This window comes from Galleria mellonella, unplaced genomic scaffold (genome assembly GCF_026898425.1).
Source record: "Galleria mellonella isolate WM207_F2 unplaced genomic scaffold, CSIRO_AGI_GalMel_v1 utg312, whole genome shotgun sequence".
NCBI classification, from domain to species: domain Eukaryota; kingdom Metazoa; phylum Arthropoda; class Insecta; order Lepidoptera; family Pyralidae; genus Galleria; species Galleria mellonella.
The window spans coordinates 8,905,724-8,931,260 of NW_026442074.1; the positions used below are offsets into that span (position 1 = coordinate 8,905,724).

General features: G+C 32.9%; 3 protein-coding genes across 4 annotated transcripts in view; 2 read left to right on the forward strand and 1 right to left on the reverse strand.

The window, feature by feature from the left end:
- The window catches only part of LOC113514863 (phosphatidylinositol 4-kinase alpha), a 52,354-nt gene extending 46,071 nt beyond the window's left edge, over window positions 1-6,283 (forward strand). For both annotated transcript variants that reach the window (XM_052896165.1, XM_052896166.1), the window contains exons 34-37: window positions 384-506; window positions 1,325-1,448; window positions 2,127-2,286; window positions 2,991-6,283. In XM_052896165.1, coding sequence (XP_052752125.1) covers window positions 384-506; window positions 1,325-1,448; window positions 2,127-2,286; window positions 2,991-3,216 — 633 coding nt within the window. In that variant the 3' untranslated portion in view covers window positions 3,217-6,283. The remainder of the gene's footprint in view (window positions 1-383; window positions 507-1,324; window positions 1,449-2,126; window positions 2,287-2,990) is intronic.
- Window positions 6,284-8,294: 2,011 nt separating this feature from the next.
- LOC113514689 (zinc finger HIT domain-containing protein 2) lies at window positions 8,295-12,698 on the reverse strand. Its single transcript, XM_026898789.3, has 4 exons — window positions 12,254-12,698; window positions 9,827-10,370; window positions 9,081-9,284; window positions 8,295-8,632 (listed from the first exon to the last, which is right to left on the reverse strand). The coding sequence occupies exons 1-4, from the start codon at window positions 12,337-12,339 to the stop codon at window positions 8,312-8,314; spliced, it is 1,155 nt and encodes a 384-aa protein (XP_026754590.2). The 5' UTR covers window positions 12,340-12,698; the 3' UTR covers window positions 8,295-8,311.
- A 1,765-nt stretch (window positions 12,699-14,463) lies between these two features.
- Window positions 14,464-17,548, forward strand: LOC113514691 (structure-specific endonuclease subunit SLX1 homolog). Its single transcript, XM_026898791.3, has 4 exons — window positions 14,464-14,827; window positions 15,798-15,849; window positions 16,139-16,330; window positions 17,047-17,548. Exons 1-4 carry the CDS (start codon window positions 14,652-14,654, stop codon window positions 17,524-17,526), a joined length of 900 nt encoding a protein of 299 aa, XP_026754592.2. The 5' UTR covers window positions 14,464-14,651; the 3' UTR covers window positions 17,527-17,548.
- Window positions 17,549-25,537: the final 7,989 nt, after the last annotated feature.

The following is a 25,537-nucleotide window of genomic DNA, read 5'->3' on the forward strand; positions in this document are numbered from 1 at the left end:
GTGTCATTCTAAGTCTAGAATGACACACAAAATGACGGCCCACCTGTTAAAATGTGGTAACTGTCACATATAGACTTGAATAGCATCACCGACATTACAGAATAGAACATATGCTATGCTTTTTTTTATAACATTTAGCCACGCAAGCATAGCTGCTCCACTACAGAAACACGGGTGGAACAGAGGTACTCAGGTATACGAAATTTGTACAAACTCTTCTTCAATCTGAATGCAAATTAAAGGATTTGTCAACCTGAAGTCCATGAAACTGAAGTTGCCAATTTCATAGGAAATTTTTAAAGGCAACATTTTCATAAGTTCTGGTCCTTTGAGCCGGATTGGTATAAAATAAAACATAATTAATCAATTAAACTTTTTTTTAGTGTGGTGTAATTGAATGCGTGCCAAATGCGAAGTCTCGAGATCAGCTCGGACGACAAACGGACATCGGCATGTACGAGTATTTCATTAAGAAATACGGCGATGAGACCACTAGAGAGTTCCAGGTATTTATCGAGATTTATTTATTTATTAAACTTTAATACACCAAGAAAGTAAAAATTCGGTTTAACACCATATTTTATGGCGTTATCTACCAGTCGACTGTAGACAGGAATAACAGAAAATTTACAATGCAACGAAGTAAACAATATTAAATTAAAACAATAATTATATCTACTAATACATTTATTTTTTCATATCTACAGTCTCGTATTTACCAATCAGGTATGATATAACGCTAATTGTGTCTTAATATTGGCGGCGGTAGTCACTAACCATCAGGTGAGCCGCATGCTTGTTTGCCCCCTATGTTGTAAAAAAAAAATATGTAGTGGATCTCCAAAATATGCTTTATTTATCACCTGCTGCACTCCGCGGCATAGCTTGTGTGAATCAGTACATATTCTGTGTGCTTAAGTTAGGATGTAATAGGTTATCTCCTTACCTAGTACATAGGATGGCTGTGTACTAAATTTCATTCGATTCCGTTTAATAGTTTTTGCGTGAAAGAGTAACAAACATCCATCCATCCTTACAATCTTTTGCATTTGTGATAGCAAAGCAATAATAGATAAGTGGATAAATCGAAAAAAATGTGTTCTAAGGGCATTTTGTGACAATTTTTGGCATTGGCACTTTTTAGAGTAAATAAACCCTGTTGATTACGATTCTGCTATCCCCTTTGCCCCCCTTCCCCCCTTTTACCAATAACTTATGATGACGATAAGGCATGATTCTGTAGCCTTATTGTAACATTAAAAAGAGGATATAAAAATACATCATAATGTGAAAGAAAAATACTTTATTACATTAAAAATTTTAGGCCGCAAGACGTTGCTTCGTGACATCAATGGCTGCGTACAGCGTGATCGGTTTCCTGCTGCAAATCAAAGATAGACACAACGGCAATATTATGCTCGATACGGACGGACATATCATACATATAGGTAATCTATCTTTACGTTATGCCCATTTATTTCTTCTGCTTCTTCCTTTCTTATATTATGATATTTATAAATATATATATGTATATATATAATGATTTATAATTTATGTAAATATTTAGTTTAATTTCTGTCTTGCATTACTACTGCCTACTCACTACTTTCCATGCCACTGCGTTAGGTTGACTGGAAGAAATCTCTTTTAGAGATAAGTTCGCCTTTGCTAACATTGTTATTAACTTGTTGTTACTGTATGTTTTAGTGCAATAAAGAATATATATATATATATATATATATATATATATATGTATTTTTAAATGTGGTCTATAAAGAATAATGAAAATAAATAAATGAAATACCTTTTACCATAGGGAGACTTTGTACAAAAGAGCCACTGTCTAAGCCATGCTTGCGTGGCTGCACTTTAGTTAGAATGGTATATAATGGGACCGATAGTTTGCATTATTAGCAATACCTCCCCCTTCCCCTTTTATGAAGAGTTAGGATTTAGTAGTGAATGCTATGGACCCTATTTCAGTTTTCAGGGCTGTATTGTTGCTCATCCCACATCACAGGTCCTGTTTGATCTTCATTGGCCTGTAAACTAGTTTCGAAATCTTCTGATGTTTTTTTGACATAATATAAAAAATTTCTGAATGTAAAAAATATCGTTGATTCCAGATTTCGGGTTTATGTTTGAATCATCACCGGGAGGCAACCTCGGCTTCGAGCCTGATATTAAGCTGACAGACGAGATGGTGATGGTGATGGGTGGCAAGATGGAGGCGCCACCATTCCGCTGGTTCTGCGAACTTTGTGTGCAAGCCTTCTTAGCAGTCAGGTACATTTCTTTAATTTTAAACAAGATGTATAAACAGCACATGCATTCCCGGCATAGAAAAGCACACCTTTTTCTTTTCCAAGGGTGTCATAAGATTTTTTTTTATACTACTTAGAATGGCAAACAAGCTGACGGCCCACCTGATGTAAAGTGGTAACCGTCGCCTATAGACATGAGCAGTACCATAAGAGGCGACTAAGGGAACTTAACGGTCAAGGGATGGACAGCAGTGTTCCTGTTTTAACATCACCAAAGCCTAATAGCGATTGCCAACCCGCCTGCCTAAATGCAAACTATTGCCAAACTCCCCTTAATGGGGGAAGCCTATGTTTAGCAGAGGACGGTTAACGGCTGTTATGATGACATGATGTATGTTTATTAAATATAAATTAGAAAGTATTTCTTATGTATCACATGTATAAATGATTATTTTTGTATGTTCTAGTAATTACGTCATACCTTTTTCACCACCACTGCCCTTCATACACTCTATGTTTCTACCCTATGTTTAGCTGGTAGAGAATGCCTTATGCCATTAAGCTCGCCACTTGTAAAAAGTTTAAATGTGCAATAATTATAAAGTATTTAGTAGTTAAATTATCATCATCGTAGACTTAGAAAAATAGCGAGATGATTTTTATCGAAATCGTCATTTTTGTATTTTTTAGAATATGAATTAATATATTTAACTATTTTGTTTTCAGACCGTACCAAGAGGCGATAATTTCTATGGTCTCGCTAATGTTAGACACAGGTTTACCCTGTTTCCGTGGGCAGACCATTCGTCTCCTACGCTCCCGTTTCGCCCCTAACTCGACAGAGAAGGAGGCAGCGGCGTACATGCTCTCCGTCATACGAAACTCGTTCCTCAACTTTAGAACTAGGACTTACGACATGATACAGTACTACCAAAATCAAATACCGTATTAGAGTAACTTTAAACCGTGATTTGTTCTATAAATGTCGCTAGATTTTTTTTTATTTTCAAATTCTTTATCTGATCGAACACAGATATGACTTTAAATAGATGTGGCAAGAATCTCAATGTTTCTGCGAAATTGGGGGATTTACGGAACATAAAATTTGTCGGTGTGTTTACGCCAAGAACTTGCCATGGATTTGTGTGAGTTATTTAATGCTATTTTATTATGACGGACAAAAAAATACGCCTAAAATTGTCCCTCGTCAACACAATTTTTTTCAACGCAAATTAGAATCAAGCGTACCATAATTTTCACTTTATTACTATAATATTGTGAGAAGTCATAGATATAAAAATAGCCTTTTTACTGAACTGATTTAAAAAAAGCCATTCAAATAATTTTGTAGTCAATTTACTACAATTTCAATTCTATATATTATTCCTAAAGCATTGTTTTTATAACAGTATATTAAATGAACAAATCCATACAACAAAATGGTTTGTGACTATGTTTTATTGCATATTTAGGACAAAAATGGCTCGCGAATTAACATAATTGTCGTATCTATTTAAATATATATCTGCGAGATCACTCGAGTCAGTCACATTTAATTTTAGATATTTTAACACGTTGGTATAAAGGTACAAGTCCAAATTGTTTGTATACTTAATATTAAACGAATGTTAAAGTCGGAATGTATTATAGAAAATAAGTAATTGTTATTATTAATTATTTTTTTATCTTGGTTGTAAGATCTACGTTGACAAATATGGTGGTATGCATTTCATTCGTTAATTTTTTTTTACTTACTCTCAATGAATGAGAATTATGAACGAAAGAGTTACGAATGAAACTAAGTTATAGTAAAAATCATATCTCACTTATACACTGCCAAGGGAGAATGTGTTTTCTTAAAATAGTTTTTTTTTTGTAATTCATTGCACATCAAAATAAAGAAATTCATTTAATCCTTAGTGGATCTTATCTTGTTCGTACAGTAATATTTGTCCGTATAATTGAATGCATAAAGAAATGTATCAGAAGAAATATGCTATAACTTTGGAAAAAGTTTATACCTTAATTTCACAACACGAAACGACATTTGGTACGGTTGTACCAAGCTGATTTTATTATTAAATATTACGTTACGATATATTAAAAAAACATTGATAAATGACCAACTACGAAAACGAGACTTCATAATTAAATTAGTATTATTAAGGCCCTGATAGACGAACGATGGTCCTCGGAGTACTTTTTTGTCTGGCATTCTATATAACATACGAGACACGTAATTTAGATGTTAGATTCTTGTGTTAATATTTTGAGGGGACAAAAAATTACCCCGAGGGCTCACCTTAGACCCTAATTGGACAATCACTCTATAGAATGTGTTTATGTATAGATGTTATTTATTTAAATATGTAAAATAAATCTATATTCATTTAGCCCTTGTACTTAGAAATTTGTGATGAATCTGTTTACTATAGATGTATGTAAATTATCGATTAACCAGTAAATTATGTATACAACAGAAGTATAATAGTTTTTTGTACTAATCGTGAGGCTAGTGACTTCAAATATTTCATTAAAGAAGACACGATCTGAAAGAAACTATTGTTAAAATATTGTCTTCATTAGATTTTTAGAACGTACTTTTTTTGGCTAATGGTAGGTCTGTGGATACCTATTACACCAAAGGAGTGTTGTTTTGCGTCCTTTCAAGACTGTATAATACAGTTTCTTAGCACAATATCGGCAGAGAGCTGCAGGGAAGACTTTGTTTATTCGATTTGGGATCAATTAAGGTAACGTCCAATCGTTGTCTATTCAATTTGTTTAGATCCTCATTCAATTTGGTCAAAATGCAATCCGCTGTTTATAAAATCAGCGCCAAGATTATTCCTATTTAAAATTTTTACTTCGGAAAAATAATTACTTTAATCAGTGGGGAATAAACCCTATTTATTGCAAAAAGAATTATCATTACAGTCTAGAAGTAATTAAGGAATTAATAAATTTAAAAATTCCTGTAGGTCTCTGTCGACATTTTTCCATGAAAACATATAGACCAACTATTACATTTAAATTTCTCATTAAATATAGGCATACGAAGTCAAATGTTTCCAACACAATTATGTCTAATATTCATGTGTATATCAAAGTGCTAGATTAAAAATGTATAAAGTTAATTTAGAAATAAATTATCTTGCACAGGATGTTTGAGATGGAAATCATTAGAGGTGGCGGCAGTGGGCATCGTGCTACGTAATTTTAGTTAAATTCCATTCTATATCACGGGTAGATTTTTAGGCTTAAATACCCTATAAGAGTATAGTATTCAATTTCACCTGTATATATTGTAAAGGGGGAAAATTATGGCAATTATTTCATTTCAAATCTTTTTGGTGTATAGTATAGTAGGTAAACAGTGAAAATTGTATCTTGTTTTGTGCCTATTTGTTTTGGGATTTGCGGAAGGAGAAAGCGTTGTTTAAGATGTGCAAGTTGATTTTATGTAATCGAATCGAAATTGGAATCAAAGTAAAATCGATGGATAATCAAACGTGGATTTCAATTCGTTCGCATTTCAATTACAATAATATGTGACGGTGTTTAAAATCTGTTACAAAATTATAGATAAAAAAATATATGATAATTTCGATGCTTACCTTCCTATATATTATCTCATTTTGTCACAAAAATTGCATTTCATAAAATGGAATAATGTATTTAATCAATTTTCATGTTTAACTACTTATGGTATAAAGCTAGATTCCCATTTATCTGTATTTTCCTTTATTTAAATATCAAAAGTTAAAATTTTAAGGGAAAATAGGAATAATATAGTTGAGAATTATTGGCTTTCTATATTTATTGCAATTTTGTTTACATTTCAAATGTACGAATTACACAGAAATATGCAACCATGGTCGCATAAGGCAGTATTGTTGATTATTGTCATTTAATATTTCATAATGTACGTAGAAAAATATTATAAATGTTATTTTTGACATTCCTGTGATTAAAGTTCTTGTTGTTGATGGAAATATAGTATTTGGTAAAGGTTTTAAGTGTGTTTTATATATCCCAAACAAAAATTTATGTACAAATATAATTACAGGGTACAGAGGCATTACACGTTACTCCTCAGGAATGGCATGGCATGTAGTATATCATGAGCCACACAATATACTCTGTTATCTATGGTACTGTTCACGTCTATAGGCAATGGTTACTACTTTCCATCAGGCGGACCATCAGCTTGTTTGCCATTCTAAGTTGTATAAAAATAAACTAGCTTTTTTGGTCCTCTACTTCATACACATGGTGTTTAGAAATAGGATTACTAATGTAATAGAATTCAAAATGGCGTGACGTGATAAATCATAGTTTTTAAGTTGAAACTTAATAGGACACAGTAATGAAAACCGCATTGAATTTGGTGCAATAGTTTTTGCGTGACGCCGGAAAAAATTGCAGACAAAATTTCTAAAAATTTGTTTCGATTTCTATCTAACGCTCTTATAATTTTTTCTTAAATGTCTTTCATAAACAGACACCGTTTAGTCACAATTTTATTATATTAGATTTGATGACCTTCGTAGAATGGCTAATTCAATATTCTACTACTATTGTCGCCGTCTGTTCCCGGAATAGAATGGGCCACGCCCTTCCTTTTCCATGGGCCACGCCCGTCCTTTTTCATGGTGTTCCATGTGTCAAAGACAGCATCAATTTTTTTATTCAAATTGTAATGTAAAACAATTTTATGACTCACGTAATAAAAAAGTAGCAACTGTTTTTTTTTTAATGGGTGATAATGGAATGGTATCCCCACCCGCGCTATCGGTATACACTGGCGGAACACCAGTGAAGGATGATAGGTGAGGATGAAGCAGGTCAGTTAGCCCATCGTGACAAATTCAACAAGAATTGTTTACGATAGTTTCCAGGAGGAACCACGTGGAGGTCGACCTAATAGCGCATATTGCTAGCAATGGGGCTGTCAAACTCCATTGCTAACAATCCCTTTCCCTCCTCGATAGTAGCAACTGTTGTCTATAGACATGAACGATAGCACTAATACGAGGTCTGTCCGGAAAGTTCGTATAAAAGTGTTCTGGAATGCGAGAAAGAGGAGTGGGGAGGCCAGGTAAGCGCAGGACCCCTTCCTTATGTCCCTAACAATGCTTCAGTTCTGGTCTGACCGCCGTATCGAACTGGCTTGTCACGCCATCTGTGAAGTTACCTCTTAACGAAACCCCGTCGGATGGAGCCCGCTTCCGTTGAAGAGCAGCGCGTCGTAATCAAGTTTCTCTCGAAACTCGGCAAGAATGGCCGTGAAAGCAAAAGTGGAAGACATCCGGGGAACCACGAACAAAAAAATCAAGAAAATCCCGCTCAAATGTCAAGACAATGTTGATTGTTTTTTTCGATGTTCGGGGGATTGTCCATCAAGAATTCGTCCCTCCAGGCCAGACAGTTGATGGAAAATTCTACGTCGATGTGCTCAGACGCCTCAAAGCTCGTGTGGCACGAGTTCGTCCAGAATTGGCGCGAGAGGGGCGTTGGATTCTTCACCACGACAATGCCCCTGCCCACACCTCTCTTGTTGTCCGTGAGTTTTTGAGTAAAAATTCCATTACGGTGACCGAACACCCCCTATTCGCCGGATTTGGCCCCGTGTGACTTCTTCTTGTTCCCAAAAACCAAATTGGTACTTCGGGGGCGGCATTTGGGGGACATAAATGAGATAAAAAAAGCTACGACGGGGCAGCTGAGAAACCTACAACCATAGGACTTTCAAGGAGCCTTCTCACAGTGGAAACGGCGTTGGCACAAGTGCATTATGTCACAGGGGGATACTTTGAAGGGGATAAAATTGATTTACCTGAATAATTGTAAAATAAAATTTTTAAAAAACTTTTATACGTACTTTCCGGACAAACCTCGTATGTTGCCATTTAAGGTTTAATACCTTAAATAGTAATTTAAGGTATTAAGCTTTGCTACTTTTATTATATGTATTTAATAATATAATTTTATTATATGTATGTATTTAAAATGTATGAAACAACTGAATAAAAAGAAATCTTTTATTAAAACTCCATATCAAAGCTTTCAATATAAGACAAATAATATTCTAATTTTTTTATACATTTCTTCACTTTACTTATGTCTAAATTGGGTAGATGGTCTCTTTTATGTTCTGGAAATTTCCTTGAGAACTCACTTTTGGTTTTACTACCCTCATTGGATATTTTATCTATGGTTTTTGCTTTAGTGAATATATTGTGGACATGTGAAAGAACTGCTTTGCAATAGTGTAACTTCTTTTCTTTACTGGGTCCTTGTAATATTAGAAACGTATCATGTTTCATTACTTCTGAGCTATTCTTGTCCGTTTCAATAAGGTCACTCTGTAAATAAAAATATATTTTCTAAATATAATTTAAATGTATATATTTGTATAAAGTTGATAAATATGATAAAATACAAATAACAATTTTATGGAATAAAACACAATAATAGAAGCAGTGTAATAAAATGCTACAACACCAATGTTTTCATGAAAAAAAAAAAACAAAAGGATGTCTAGTACAGTCAGTATGCCTTACACATTTACCTTACTACATACACTTGCTAGATATTAAACTGTGAAAAAAAGTATTTGCAGTGGTGTTTTCAAACAAATATCATTTGGGGACCTTTTACTACAGAATATATATCTTTTTAATAGGCTGGCAACCCACAGGCTACTCTTTTGGTGGCGTTAGTGTCTATGGGTTGCGGTGATCAGTTACCATCAGGTGATCTGCATGTTCGTTCAGCATCATTTCACATAGAAAAAATAAATAAAGTACACACCTGAAGCGACTTCTGTGCTACTGACTCTACAGCTGTAGCCAAGTCTTCGAAGTTCATATTAGTGTCCAAATTAGCACAGATGTTTAAAAAAGATATTGTGCCTTCAACTACATCCATTTCACCATTGAAATATCTCATTAAGAATACGTATGATGCTATAATATTTGTGATATTAAATTTTATAGCTGGAGATGGTTGGACAGTCTGAAAAAATTAAATAGAAAATAATAATAAAATACCTTTTCTGTAGTTGACGATTTTAACATAGCCTAAGTACTCAAGTTTGAGTCTTGAAATATTGAATATAGGTTCCTTTAAAGGTATAGACAGGGTCACCAATTTTCTGTTATACACAGTAATTTTATCAGCTGTTATTACTTACATGATGTTGAATTTTAATTTGTCATAAAGGGGAATGCTATTATTTCTCATTTAAGATATTTTTTCTTTTTTTAATACAAAATTTGATCAGATTTTTTCAGATCAACCAACTTCAAAGAGGAAGTTTTCCATTCAGTTCAGTATTTTTTTGTTTGTTACCTCATAACTATGTCAGTTATAAACCAATTTGAAAAATTCTTTTTTTACTTGAAAGGACATAGTCCCATAGAATTCTTTATCAGAATCAGTTCTGTAGATTAGTTTTTAAATAACCCATCACAAATAAAGTTGGATTTATTTTTATGAAATATTTTTGTGATTTTTAGTATGTAGAATAATTATTAATGTTTATAAACGACACTTACAGTCAGTGACGAGAGTGGAGGTACCATTTTCAAAGGTGGACAATCCTTCAATTTTTCCTCTAATTCTATATTATAACTAACATCCTCCACAACTTTTTCTTCTTTTCTGTACATCCACCATGGTTCCCATTGAGGTATTATAGAGCCTACCTCACCTTGATTTAATAACGCTTCAAACTCATTCCTTTCATCCTCTGTCAGTACATTCCACACAGCATCTGGATCATCAAGGTTCAGATCTTTTATTCTTTCATGTAAATCAATTTCTTCTTCATCATCAGAGTCTACAACACTGTGATCATCTTCTAGAAGTTCTTCAGGTATATCCAAGTCTTGTTCATCTTGTTCTTGCATTTTTTTCAATATATCAAGCATTTTTCTCTTTGAATCATCATCTGCTTGGTGGAAAGCCAATTCCTCATTCACACAATCACGGTAAAAGCTTTCTGAACATGCATTGTGTTGCTCAGATTTGTAGCAGTCCAATGAGCAATAGAATATTTCACAACGAGGACAACAATATTTGCTAATATTTGTGTCACATCTGGAAACAGGAAAAACTAAAAATAGTCATACCTATAGGAGATAATTAACACTTTCCATCAGGTGAGCAGTCAGTTTGTAAGTATGACTAACATTTAACATAACCAGTTAACTCATCCTAAGTTCACAAGAATTAACCACGATGGTTTCCAGGGGGAACAGCATGGAGCTTAACCTGGAGAATATATTATTAGCTATTAGACCTCATTATTAACAATTCATTCCCTCAACTTGCGTAGATTGTATGTAATCACCCTTTGGGGGGAAAGGGATTGTTAGTAACAGAGACTGAGAATCTCATTGCTAGCAATACGAGGTCTGTCCGGAAAGTTCGTATAAAAGTGTTCTGGAATGCGAGAAAGAGGAGTGGGGAGGCCAGGTAAGCGCAGGACCCCTTCCTTATGTCCCTAACAATGCTTCAGTTCTGGTCTGACCGCCGTGCGGTGCGAACTGGCTTGTCACGCCATCTGTGAAGTTACCTCTTAACGAAACCCCGTCGGCATGGAGCCCGCTTCCGTTGAAGAGCAGCGCGTCGTAATCAAGTTTCTCTCGAAACTCGGCAAGAATGGCCGTGAAATTTTTGCCGATCTCAGAACAGTTTATGGGGATGATGCTGTGAAGAAACCAATGTCCACAAGTGGCTAAAAAGATTCAGAGAGGGCCGAGAAAGCGTTCAAGATGACCCACGTTCAGGACGTCCTTCCACTTCACATTCCGACGAAAACGTGGAAAGAATTCGAACTTGTGTTAATGGGGACCGTCGTTTAACGGTCAGACAGGTGGCTGAAGAGCTTAATTTGGGCAAAACCGTGGTCCACGAAATTCTAAGAAACGAACTTCAAATGAAAAAAATTTGCGCCAAGATCGTTCCCAAGCTTTTGTCCCCGGATCAAAAATCACGAAGAGTTGCTTGCTGTGAGGACTGGTTGGAAGCCGAAGAGAATGGTGACTTTTTGAACCGAGTCATCACTGGAGATGAGTCTTGGTTCTACGAATTTGATGTCGAATTAAAATCCCAAAGCAAAGAGTGGAAGACATCCGGGGAACCACGAACAAAAAAATCAAGAAAATCCCGCTCAAATGTCAAGACAATGTTGATTGTTTTTTTCGATGTTCGGGGGATTGTCCATCAAGAATTCGTCCCTCCAGGCCAGACAGTTGATGGAAAATTCTACGTCGATGTGCTCAGACGCCTCAAAGCTCGTGTGGCACGAGTTCGTCCAGAATTGCGCGAGAGGGCGTTGGATTCTTCACCACGACAATGCCCCTGCCCACACCTCTCTTGTTGTCCGTGAGTTTTTGAGTAAAAATTCCATTACGGTGACCGAACACCCCCCTATTCGCCGGATTTGGCCCCGTGTGACTTCTTCTTGTTCCCAAAAACCAAATTGGTACTTTAACTTCTAATATTTACATAAATGAGATAAAAAAAGCTACGACGGGGCAGCTGAGAAACCTACAACCAGAGGACTTTCAAGGAGCCTTCTCACAGTGGAAACGGCGTTGGCACAAGTGCATTATGTCACAGGGGGAGTACTTTGAAGGGGATAAAATTGATTTACCTGAATAATTGTAAAATAAAATTTTTAAAAAACTTTTATACGTACTTTCCGGACAAACCTCGTATACCCAACCCGGTCGATCTCCTCGCGGTTCTCCCTGGAAACTATCATGGTTAATTCCTGATGAATTAATCATGATGGGTTAACTGGCCTGTTTTCATTCTCATCTATCACCCTTCACTGGTGCTCCACCAGCGTATACCGCTAGCGCACGCGGGGTTACCATACCATTTTCACCCATCAAAAAAAAAAATCATCCATACTCAGCAGTAGGATAGTAAAAGTTTACTGTGATGATAACATGAAAAATATGTTTACTTACAGACCACAAATCCTTTCCTTATTGTTTGGTGGCTTTTCTTTTGATACTTTCTCAACTTCAGACAAAGAATAGTTTGTATTACTCATTTTTAATATATTTACGGTAATATAAGTTATTATATTAAATGATAACCCTTTGACAATTCCCGGCTTAACGTGTTTTTTTTTCTGTACAATTATCACAAACACTGTCGCATTGTTTGCTAGTATATTAATGTAATTTATTTTTTGTATTAATTTTCCATTATAACATTGATAATAAATAAAGTATAATCATTTATTATTTTCATTTTGTTTTTTATGATAGTGCAAGATAAGAGCGAAGGCGAGAGATAAAAATACACAAAAATTTAATATTATTTCATAGTCGACATTATTCTTAAATTCGTGGAATTGGAAAATAAATCTATGTTGTGAATAAAAGTGAAACACAATAACATAACTGAATATTCATAGTAGCACAACTGTTTACAATATGCCTTTCCAAAATATCGATATCGATAAGTATTATCACAGATAATGTACGATATAGATAACATATACACATACATAACACGATAATACGATACAGATAACATACGTGTTATGAAACTACTAACTACTTTATTTTAAACTAGAATAATATTTTAATTAATATACACTCCTCGCAAAAATAAAGGGAACATAAAATTTTTTGAAATTTTTGGGTGATTTTCAACAGGCTGTATTTCAGTGAAAAATAATCGTATAGGAAATTTAAAAAAAGGGTTTTGAAGCTTGAAAACTCTAGTTTTCAGATTTTTTGGTGAAAAAATTTTTTGAGCTCCGGTTTCCATGCAATTCTTAAACAAAGCTGAAAATATTTTTTTTCTAAATTTTCTTGGTTTTGTTTTTCACTCTATGGGCATGGAAAAATTTTTTCGAGCTACTCTATTGTATAGGTCTCTTAGCGTGTTTATTCAGCTTCAAAAATCGCTTTGGATGGCTCAATTACGACCATTTGTCTCCGAGATATCGAACTTTGAATGCAAAAGCATCCTTTTCCATTCAACTGCTAATATCTCTGGAACTACTGGTCGCACAGCAAGCGGGCGCCGAGTTTCTTTATCTGCATAAAATTTCCAATTAAGCACAGTCAAGAGTTAGTGAAGAAAAAATGTTTTTCCACCTCTAACATTGAATTGAAAAAAGTGGAAAAAAGTGACTTTTTCTCCTTTTTTGGTTACTTGGCTGTATCTTCGCTAATATGGGCGGGAAAGCTAAGGTTTGAGGAAAATTTTACAGTCTATTGTTCATTAAAGAACCCCCCAAATCCCTGGAGCGATCGGTTCAACGGTTTTTCCCGGACCAATTGATTGAAGTTTTGGAAAAAATAAGGGAACAAGGTTTTTGTCCCTTAAACTCACCCTAATCCATTCAAAAATCAATAATTTCATTTGTTTTTCACTTTTTACTCAATTTTTTGTTTTTAAAAATTCATTATTAAAAAAAAAATCGAAAAAAATCAAGAAAATTTTATGCAGATAAAGAAACTCGGCGCCCGCTTGCTGTGCGACCAGTAGTTCCAGAGATATTAGCAGTTGAATGGAAAAGGATGCTTTTGCATTCAAAGTTCGATATCTCGGAGACAAATGGTCGTAATTGAGCCATCCAAAGCGATTTTTGAAGCTGAATAAACACGCTAAGAGACCTATATAATGGAGTAACTCGAAAAAATTTTTCCATGCCCATAGAGTGAAAAACAAAACCAAGAAAATTTAGAAAAAAATTATTTTCAGCTTTGTTTAAGAATTGCATGGAAACCGGAGCTCAAAAAATTTTTTCACCAAAAAATCTGAAAACTAGAGTTTTCAAGCTTCAAAACCCTTTTTTTAAATTTCCTATACGATTATTTTTCACTGAAATACAGCCTGTTGAAAATCACCCAAAAATTTCAATAATTTTTATGTTCCCTTAATTTTTGCGAGGAGTGTATATATATATAAAATGAAACCAATACGTTATGCACGTCGTTTTGGACTAAAACAAAAGAGTTTTTAATTATTTATAGAAATGGTTAATCGAAGGCTTAAAGAAACTTTTATGTAAAATTATCAATTTTATATGAATTAGTTGCACAGATTTTTTACAAATAACTTTTATTCAAAGTGACGTAGTAAAACGATATCCATCATTTTAATGTCATTCAATAAATATGTCAAAATTGTCAGTCTAAAATCTGTCATACTTAAAGTTTCTTGTCAGTCAAATAACCAGTAAATAAGTTTTGTTTAAAATAATTAAAATAAGTTTTAAATTTCATTTATTTAAATTAAAAAATATGACTATACTTTAACAAGTTTGGAGTCGGAGGCGTAAAACAAAACTCTTTTATTTAATTTATTTATTTATTTGTATTAACTATCTTCAGTGTTAAAACAATGCAAGTGGAGGTTGTGGAGGATTTTTTCGGTGTCTATCTGCTATATTGTATAAACCCAAAATATAAAGGAAAAACTTACATAGGTTATACAAGAGATCCAAATCGCAGAATAATGCAGCATAATAGAGGCACTTGGGCTGGAGGAGCTTACCGCACTAGCAATAGAGGACCGTGGTAATTCCTTTAAATTAATTTCTTAGGAAACCTCTCTTTTCTCTCTCCTATCTTTGTAACAGGTGTTTGTACATGTACGATATATACTATTTTTATCGCCTTTTAGACTTTTGTTTTTTTTTTCAACTGATATAATAGTCTAAACATTATCATCTTATTGGTTTAAAAAAAAAATCCTTCACCTGTTGATACATATTTACCTATAAACATTTCTTATTAGAATACTTGAATGAGTTCCTTCTTTGCTTTAGGTGTATATAAAAAACAATGATAAAACTGATATAGATGATAAGTGAAAGGGATTGTTAGTAATTGGATTTAATAGACCCATTGCTATCAGTACACCTTATCAGGTAAACTTTCACACAGTTCACTCTGGAAATCATCATAATTAATTCTTGTGGAATTTATCAGAATAGACTAACTGACTTGCATTCATCCTCTCTTATTACCTCTCATTTGTGTCTTTCCAATGTATACTATATTAAAATATGATAAGTTATGTTTTATTAAGCTATGTTTTATTTGTAATCCTATTTAATGATCATTAATGAGGTAAATATTAAAAAATAAATGAGATAGTAAAGTTTAGTTGAAATATATATTTTATTTATTCTTTATTACATTGATACATTATTGAGAAACTTCTTTAATTAAAATACAATTTTTAAATAGTTAAGTTTATTTACAACAGTGATAAATATGTTTCTACAGGCTATACATCTGGGGATTATACAAAATTGAATTGAATTAAATTGAAGTTATGATGTAACTCATTCTATACATTTGTCTAGATTTTTATGATGAATGAAATAAAGAAATGGTACATCACTTTTTGTTTATTTATACCTATTTTAATTTACTTTAAACAGTAAATTTAAGTAAATTAAAATAAGTATAAATAAAGTAAAACCATTTCTATATTGTATATTTTTTTTATTTTATTATTTTACAATTTTTGTAATTGCAGGAAAATGGTACTAATTGTTCATGGTTTTCCAAATAATATATCAGCACTAAGGGTGAGTGTAAATTAATTTCATGACATAGACCTAATTCAGTAGGGCAGGTGGATATGCTTGTTTTTGTCTATTTCAGTTTAAAGAAACATATTGATGTCTATGATACTCAGCAATTAACAAACAATTAACTTTATTGTAGTATTTTTTACATATTTAAAATATAATACTGTATTATAATAATTTATCTCATTATTTATATTGCATTATCTTCTAAACAAAAATTTAAAGAACTAGGTATAAGTATAAATAAATTAAATTTAAAATAATTTAAATATTAGGCACTTTTCAGTTTGAATGGGCTTGGCAGAATCCAACAAAAACAATAAGATTGCAACATTTGAATCTTAAAAAAATACCTAGAAAAGAAACAGAGTTTCAATTTAAGCTCCGAATATTGACTGAGATGCTCAGAGTGGGCCCATGGTATCGTCTACCACTAATAATTAGATGGCTTGAAAAGGATTATTATGAAGAATTTCCTGTAAGTACTTTAATTTTGTTTTTAAATATAATGCCCCTTACATGCTTAAAGTGTTTCTTAAAAATAATGTATAATTAATATATATATATATATATATATATATATATATATATATATATATATATATATATATATATATATATATATATATATATATATATATATATATATATATATATATATATATATATATATATATATATAGTAAAAAAAACATTGATTTTGATAATACATTCAATTACTAAGCCATGTTACTAAAAACTAATTTTGGTATAAATTTTAATTAAAAGTATAATTTTTTATAATTTAAAATTTAAATAATAGGTTAAAAACCTTTAACTTCATGTTATATATTTAAGGAAATAACTTTATAAATAGCACAAAGAGATTGCCTTGTCTGAGATTTCAGCAATTTTTTCTTTATACCAAAATTAGTTTTTGGTACAAATTATATCAAAAAAATAAATTTACTCAAAACTATAATATAACATACAAAACTATATAATATATATTTCTACTAAATTAACTTTTTTTTTTTAAATAAAATCAATATGTATTGAAAAGACAAAAAATACTTAAATAATTTTTGGTTATATAGTAAATATTAATTCATACAGAAAATAAATATTAAATCACAGTTTTTTATAGTTTATTGAATATTACATAATACTTTCAATCTCTATATACCTATAAGTTAAACGAAAATAATTTTACAGACTGAAAGAATACCACCAGAGCACATGAAGATTTGCCATGGTCCTATCAAAAGTAGAAACATAAAGAAACCAGGTCAAGAATCAAGTTCAAGCAGCACTCACATTGAATGTCTATTATGTTCCAATTACATCACTAATTGTTCATCAAAATTAACTTGTTTAAATCCTGAATGTGATTTATTGGCACATATAACTTGTCTAGCTGACCTATTTTTGCAACCTGGTGAATTTGTACCAATCCAGGGCAATTGTCCCTTTTGTGATACTTATTTAAAATGGGGTGACTTGATTAGAAAAATGAAAGGATGTAATAATGATATTGATGTAAGTGATAATTTGAATGAAATTAATGATTATAGTGAAATAAATGATAATCAAGTTAATGATAACAGTGATGAAGATGTAATTTCTACTCAAGATAAAGAATTTGTTGATAATGAGTCTAAATGGTTATTGGAATGGGATAATGATAATTTATGACCAAATATATTATTTTATATATTTAAATTGTGTATTACTATATGTTTTTACATGCTATAAGTACCTATAATATAATATAATAAATAAAATATAATTTTAATAATATTGATATTAGATAGAGATAAGAATTTAGATTAACATTTTAACATTAAAAAGTAAAAATGAAAAATAAAAATACATAATTTACAAGTTTAAAATTATAAATATATTTTTTAGGACTACCAGGTACATGGTTAATAAGTAAATGCTCAACAATTATGAAATAGTAATACTTAGTGTGTAAAATAATTTAAAAGTAAATTTCATTCATTATTAGGCTAATAGAAAATAAGTCATGGACCTACTTCGACTAAGCTACAATTACGCCTTTATCATTAAGTAAGTCTTATATAAATAGCACTTATAAATGCAGCAATATTTTTGGTGTAATTACTACTTACTAAAAGAAATAGAGTTTCAATAATCATCAAACAAGCCGTCATCGTCGTCATCATCAAAGTCATCATCATCGTCAGCTCCCGGTGGGACGAAAGCACCATTCAACACATCACTAATTGGCTCCTCAAAACCCAGCACTTTGGCAAAACCGTACACTAATCGCATTACCACAAGTCTTGAAAAATCCACTGGGGTCGTCTCTTTTCTTTGTAAAACCAATTGCTTCTCCGTAGGATAATCGTTTATTTTCCTCTTTTTCATTTCGCAAGTAGAAAACACTAAAAACACAGTGAGAAAAAATATAAAAAATTTAGATTCCATTTTTCTTTATATTTCCCTCCAAAAATAACGTCAGATGACTGTCAAGCAAATTGTTTTTTTTTTGTGGCGACTTATAGCATCGTGCGCATTGCGTAGAAGAAAGTGAATCGGTAACCGGCTAACGGAATGTCGCACGAGTGAATGAATACAGGCTGGTGATAGTGTGTGGCAGCAACCTCCTGCTGTCGCTTCTATTGTGTACCCGTACTATACCAATAAGTAAATGGACGGTCTTAAAACGTGCTTTGATAGCATAAGAAACGTGTTTAAAGTTAACAGGTAGACGTAGTGTGAAACGACTCACGATAATTTCTTGCAAAAATTGCAAGGTGAAGGAATGCGTAGACACTTTCTGTCTAAGACCTATTTGCACCTGGAAAGTGTTTACATTAGAAATGAAGCCTTAAGTTAACAAACATGTCAATATAAGGTCCAATATTAATTAATAGAGATTTAAAAATATATTAGGTAGATACAGATGGGTGATTTTCAATAAGTGTGATCCTTGTCCAACTTGGTGGACTGTGCTTTCCACCTTTAATTTCCAAAAAAGCCAATGCTCTCGAAATATAAAAAAATATATAAAATACTTTCTAGGCACATCAACTTATCTTAGGACTCGAAACCAAAAAGTTCTCCGAAATTAGATATCGCATTTGCTGAAAATTACCCAGATAATTGCTGGATCTAAAAATATGAAATTTATTTACATATTTATAGTACATATCACCTACCTAAGTAAGGACTTTAGATTTATTAATAATTCTAGGGAAATGGGAGATATCGGCTATGATTCTCAGGCGAAGTCGAACGAAACTATTAGTTTTGTATAAACTATTGGTTCATAATCCTCTCTGTGTTCTATCAATTTGTCAATATGTTTCGTTGTATTGAAAATTATAAACATTGAAACCATAGATTTATGTCTAGGGTTGACACCATACCAAACAATCAGTCGGGCCTAGATTACTCACAAAAAGCGTGGGAAAGGTCAGTATAAAGTCCCGTTGTACATTGCAATAGCTTAATGAACTTGTTTAAGAATAGAACTTTGTCTCTTAGATCTTTAGCCCTATTTTACTATTTCAAGTTTACTTGATATTCGATTTTTAAGCGATTTAGAATGGCGTAGGTTCTCAATTTATGTCTTATTTTTTTTTTGTGTATTACATGCTTAGTTACATGATATCTTTAATTATTCTGGTCAGATTTTGATTAACGGAAGTATGCAATTGCTTTTCAAGACTTAAAATAGAAGCCATAATTTTATTTATGCTTTTTTGCAGTAACTTTTAAATTGTCATTTTTATATTATTATTTTTAATTTGTATTTTCTATATAGGGAAGTTTATGATAGATTTTAGATGATATCTAATAATATGATGAGAGTCATATTTCTATAAACCAATAAGAGAGTGAAATTTGTCGACAAAAAAGAATAAAATCGATTTACAATTCGCGTGATACTTGCGAAAAAATTACAGTCGAAATGTGATACTTCTCTTTATTGTAGTCGCTTAACTGTTGTTTATTACTTCATAAAAAGCGAAAGGAAATGGCCGAGACATATTGGCAAATTGTTAGCAATAAAATTTATAATAAAAAAACCCGATGATGCATGTTTGTATATTTATCTTACCGCTCTGTCAGATTTCTCATATGGAAAAAGAAAGTTTGATGATTCATTTTTCAAAATTACCATCCGTTATAACTGGCCACGGCGTATTAGTATGGGAGGCTCAATTCTTTATTGTTTTTCGGCTTATAGGTATTTCTTTACTATAGAATAGAATAGAATCGAATACTTTGAACATGTGATGACAAAGTTTATAAAGTTAACTTTCCCATGAGTTGTCGGTTCTTCGAGCTATGTGACCAGCCCATTGCTACTTCAGCGTGTTTATCTCTAGATAGGTTTTTGAGTGATGACCCCGTACAAGCAAACGCAGCGTAGGACGGCTCCTATTAGATGGAGTGACGACTATAAATGCATTGCAAGTAGTCAGTGAGTACATATGGCTCGGAATCGTTACTTGTGGCAGTCTAGGGGGAGACTTATGTTCGGCAGTTTGCAGACAGATAACGGTTGACAAGTTGACGATAGACTTCCGCAATATAACACCAAGTTCAGTAAAACATCTATATTTTTAAAGGTATTCGCGAGTACTGTAATATTTTTTTACGCTACTGGGATACGCTATGTTGCTATGCTATGTAAGAGACCTTAAAAGTTTAAGAACTATAGTTTAATCCTGAAGTCCTGCTCTAGCAGGAGTTCTTAAACTTTTAAGGTTATAGAATACCTTTTATTTTATAGAACGCACACTATGTCATAATCGGGGCTGAATTCAAGAAATTCTCTTTCACTGACAGTAGACTATGTTAGTAAATATGGATTTATTAATTACAAAACGTATAGGATCAAAGATGTGGAAAAGATGTGCTTCGTGTACGATGAAATAACATCTGTAAAATCAGATTCGTGACTATGAGTCGTAGATTTTATAATAATTAGGTATGGTATCGTAACGTCTACGTGTTATAAAAGATTGTAATTTTCAATTTATGTAACATGCTCCCATATATGTTTCTAGTGTACGCTATACTGTGTACTTTACTAGGTACCTAGTTAAATTTTACTCTTTTTTTATACAACTTAGAATGGCAAACAAGCTGACGGCCCACCTGATGGAAAGTGGTAGCCGTCGCCTATAGACACGAGCAGTACCAGGGACATAACAGAGTTTTCAGTGACATACTGTTTCGCCCATGACATCCCCCCATGCGTTGCCATTCCTGAGGACTCGGATGTTAGAAAGATGATATATGTACATGGAAGTCATTTAAAAAAAATGATATCAAGGGTTAATAAGAGCAATAGAAGCCAAAACCTTATTTTAATCTTTTCAGAAATTTGTCTGTCTCTGTTTGTATGTTTGTTTCGGTATTATGTAAAAACTACTGTGCCAAATTGAATATAGTTTTCACTGTTGTGTTCCTGAAGGTCTAACATAAAAATTGGTGTATGTTTTATTTTGATAGGAATTTTATAAGTGATCTATTTTTTTTAAGTTTCCAACTTTTTAAATCTACGGGTACGAAGTAGCGGATAATATTAACTTGAGTGTTTGCAACAAGTTTTATGAGACCTACATATCTAATACCTAACCTATCTACAAAGGCGGTTTCGCTTGTTTGAATTCTAAGCTAAGTATAAAAGTACATTACTTAGACCGCAGCAGTATGATTACTGTAATTTATGGTTATGATGATGAAGGATGATTGGGTGTCGAGTCGACTTTGTGGTGGGTGAGTTGTGGTTTTTCGTTCTCTTAGAAAAACATAAGTTTTATACTATACTTCTATATTAATATTATAAAGAGGTAAATTTAGTGAGTTTGGATATTCTGTCTAATCTAATAATAGGCTGTGGAATGAGCTCTCTGCCGAGGTTTTTTTCTAGAGACTACTGTATGGGGTCCTTCATAAAGGGTATATTAAGGTTTCTTCAGGATCGGTAACGTGCACGTGACACCCCTAGTGTTGCAGGCGTCCATAGGTTACAGTGATCGTTTACCATCAGACGGGTTGTATGTTTCTTTGTCAACCTATGTGGTATAAAAAACCTCAGGTACAGGCCAATTAAAAAAAAAATTATAGTTAGAAAAGTATATTATCCCTGAGTGCTACAGGCTACTTTTTATTTTGGTAAGTACATATTTTCAATAATTAATCACAATTAAATGTATTTGTAGTTGGCAAAAATTGTATAATATGGAGTACGCTGCCTGGACGATTTGAAATAAAGGAATAAAATTATAAATTTAATATTTAAAAAATAATCATTACTTTAGCATTATAAAAAAGTTCGTGACACCATATATCTAAGTTAATATCTCGGCAAAAAATAGTTTTTATGGTGAAAATAAAATAAATTCTACAAGTTTGGATACAGGTTTAACGTATACTTTAAAATTTTTTATAAAAAATAAATACTTAAATCAAAATGAAAATTTTATGTAGATAAAGTTTATTTTCTACAGCATGTTAATTGTTGCAGTTGGTCAGGAGATAATGCGAAATAAAAATAATAAACAATAAGTATATATTAGTATTTATATAATAGTACGTTACCTACCCTTTGTTTTTTTTTTTCAATGTCCTCTACCCAAAAAGTTGTTTGGAAAAGATTGTTTAGTGATAAGGCCGACTTTTCTATCAGTTCTCATTAAAATTTACTGTATTTATTATTTTTCAAATGGTGAAATAAAGTGTAAATAAATATTATATAGTAAACGAATATTATATTAAAATAACGAATAAAAAAAAAATACGAAGCTAGTTGCATTATTGTAGAGGGTCACAGTGAAAGATAATATTCTTTAAAACAACAATATATATAATACGTATAGATACAAGACAAGACAACCATTTGAATAGAAACAAAAACCGTGTAGAAAAATAATATCAACATATATATGTGGCCAGACTTAAATTTACATTACGGCCACAAAGAAGTTTCAATACGCCCCTTTAAATTTAAGTCTCAGTTAAAAGAAAACAATTATTAACTGATGGGTTTAATTTCCATTTTGTCCACACACGCATAATGTTTAGAAATAGGTAGCGGTTTCGTCAATATATCCGCTACCATCGAATCAGTGGGTACATGTCTCACTTCAATATCACGACTGTCCCTTAACACGGTCCTGATGAAATGATATTTAATATCAATATGCTTACTGCGAGCATGGTATACGGGGTCTTGCGCAAGAAACAGCGCCCCTTGGTTATCGGCGTGTAAAGTTGTGTGTACGTACCTAAGTTGTCCAATTTCGCCTAATAAACTATTAAGATAAACGGCTTCTTTCATCGCTTCAGACAAACTCACATACTCAGCCTCACATGTCGACTGCGCAACCATCCTTTGTTTTTGTGATTTCCAACAAATACTCGCACCACCTAAAATGAAAACATAACCAGAAAATGAACGCCTATCCAATAAACAATTACCCCAGTCTGCGTCTGAAAATCCATATAGAGACTTACCTGTCTTCCTATATATTAAACCGAAATTTTGTGTTTTCTTCAAGTAACGAAGAATTCTCTTCGCTGCTTTCCAGTGACACATTTCAGGGCTATTTGTGAATTGAGCAAGCTTAGCAACGGAATTCGATATATTAGGCCTCGTACCTACGCTCAAGTACATCAAGCAACCAATAATCTTTTTGTACGGCAACTTAGCTTTAAATACTTCATTTTCTTGTTTATATTTTTCTGGCTTTTTACCCATAGCCTTCAAAGAATTTATTTCCATCGGTGTTGAACATGGATTGCAACTTTCCATACCGAATTTCTCTAAAAGGTCAGAAATATATTTTTGTTGTGACAAAACAATGACACTGTCTTTATGTTTCACGTCAATTCCCAAAACATATCGTGATCTTTTAATTCAAACTCTTTAGACAGTTCTTTCTTAAAATTATTAATGCAATCTATTTGTTCAGATGCGACCAAAATATCGTCCACATACACTAACACAAATAAATTACATTTATTTACCTTTTTAAAATATAAACATGGCTCATTCAAACTTTGTTTCAACCCCATACTTCTTAGTTTTTCATCAAGTTTGATATTCCATTGCCGACCTGCTTGCTTTAGGCCATATAAAGATTTTTTTAACAAACAAGTATCGCATCCAGCATTTAAATTGTTTAACATACACTTAGCTCGTTCTACGACTGTTTGATCTTCGTCATTCTCCACAAGTTTTATCAAACACTCTTTCAATAACTTAGGGACCTCCATGTATATCTCTTCATCCAAGAATCCATTTAAGTAAGCTGTATTAATATCTAAATGGTGTATTTCCATATTTAACTCAACTGCTAACGCCGACAGTAATCGAACTGTATCCAATCGCGCAACGGGCGCGAATGTCTTGTAATAATCAACCCCAAAATGCTGACTAAAGCCTTGTGCAACAAGTCTAGCATTTTTCTTAGTCGTCTTATCGACATTTAATTTCGTCGTCAATACATATCGACATCCAACTATATTTCTATCTGTTGGTCTTCTTATAATTTCTAACGTATCTTTCTGGACTAAGCTTCTAATTTCTGAAAGTATCGCTTTCTCCCATTCTTCTCGATCCTTGCTTTGAAAAACATCTTCCAAAGTCATTTGTGCCGTCCCCACGAAATCAACAAATTCGTTAACAGGAACTTCCTCTATATCAACATCTGCTTCATTTTGTTGCTGTTGTTGCTGCTCAACTTCGACCATTTTATAAATTTTCTTTGGGCGCCCTACTTGACCAGTTCGCTGTAATTTTGGTCGACCAGAGCTTCGTTTCAGTATTGAACGTCCGGAATTATCACTACTGGTTATCCGATCCGTCTCAGGATTTGGTTCAATAATGGACTGCAACTGGCTATCTTCCTCCTGTGGTTTGTTACCAATATGTTTTTCTATCATTTCTACTTGTATATCTGTCTGTGGCACCTCATTTTCAGGCAAGCATTCTTTACAATCCCTAGAGGTAGAAGGTTGAATTTCAAAATCGATAAATTTTTTACTAGTGTTATCCATCAGCTTCTCTTCCTGCCCTAAAGACCTATTCTCTGAAACTGCGTCTTCATGAAATTTCACGTCCCTTGCAACTACACATTTCTTTTCCTGTGGTAACCATACTCTAAATCCCTTTGATGTTCTTGAATAACCTACAAAAATTCCAGGTATACCACGAGCGGCAAACTTATCCTTATTTTGATCTTTGTTTAAAATGTACACGTTACTTCCAAACTTGCGCATGTAATTAATTTTAATTGGTCTCTCATGCCATTTTTCATAGGGGATGTCTCCCCCTAAACTACTGGTAGGACAACGATTTCTTATGTAACAAGCTGTGTCGACAGCTTCTGCCTAGAAACCTGTGGATAATCCCGAAGAAAGTAACATACAACGCGCCATTTCAACGATTGTACGATTCATCCTCTCAGCGATCCCGTTCTGCTGAGGGGTACGAGGCACTGTTAATCTCCTCGAAATCCCTTCTTGGTTTAGGAAATCGTCAAATTCCCTGTTACAATATTCGCCACCTCGATCACTTTGTAAATATTTTATTTTACAACCCATAAGATTCTCAACTTTGCTCTTATATAATTTAAAAGCCTCTAGAGCCTTATTTTTTGCACTCAGAAAATATACCTCGCACCAACGTGTACAGTCATCAATAAAAGTAATGAAA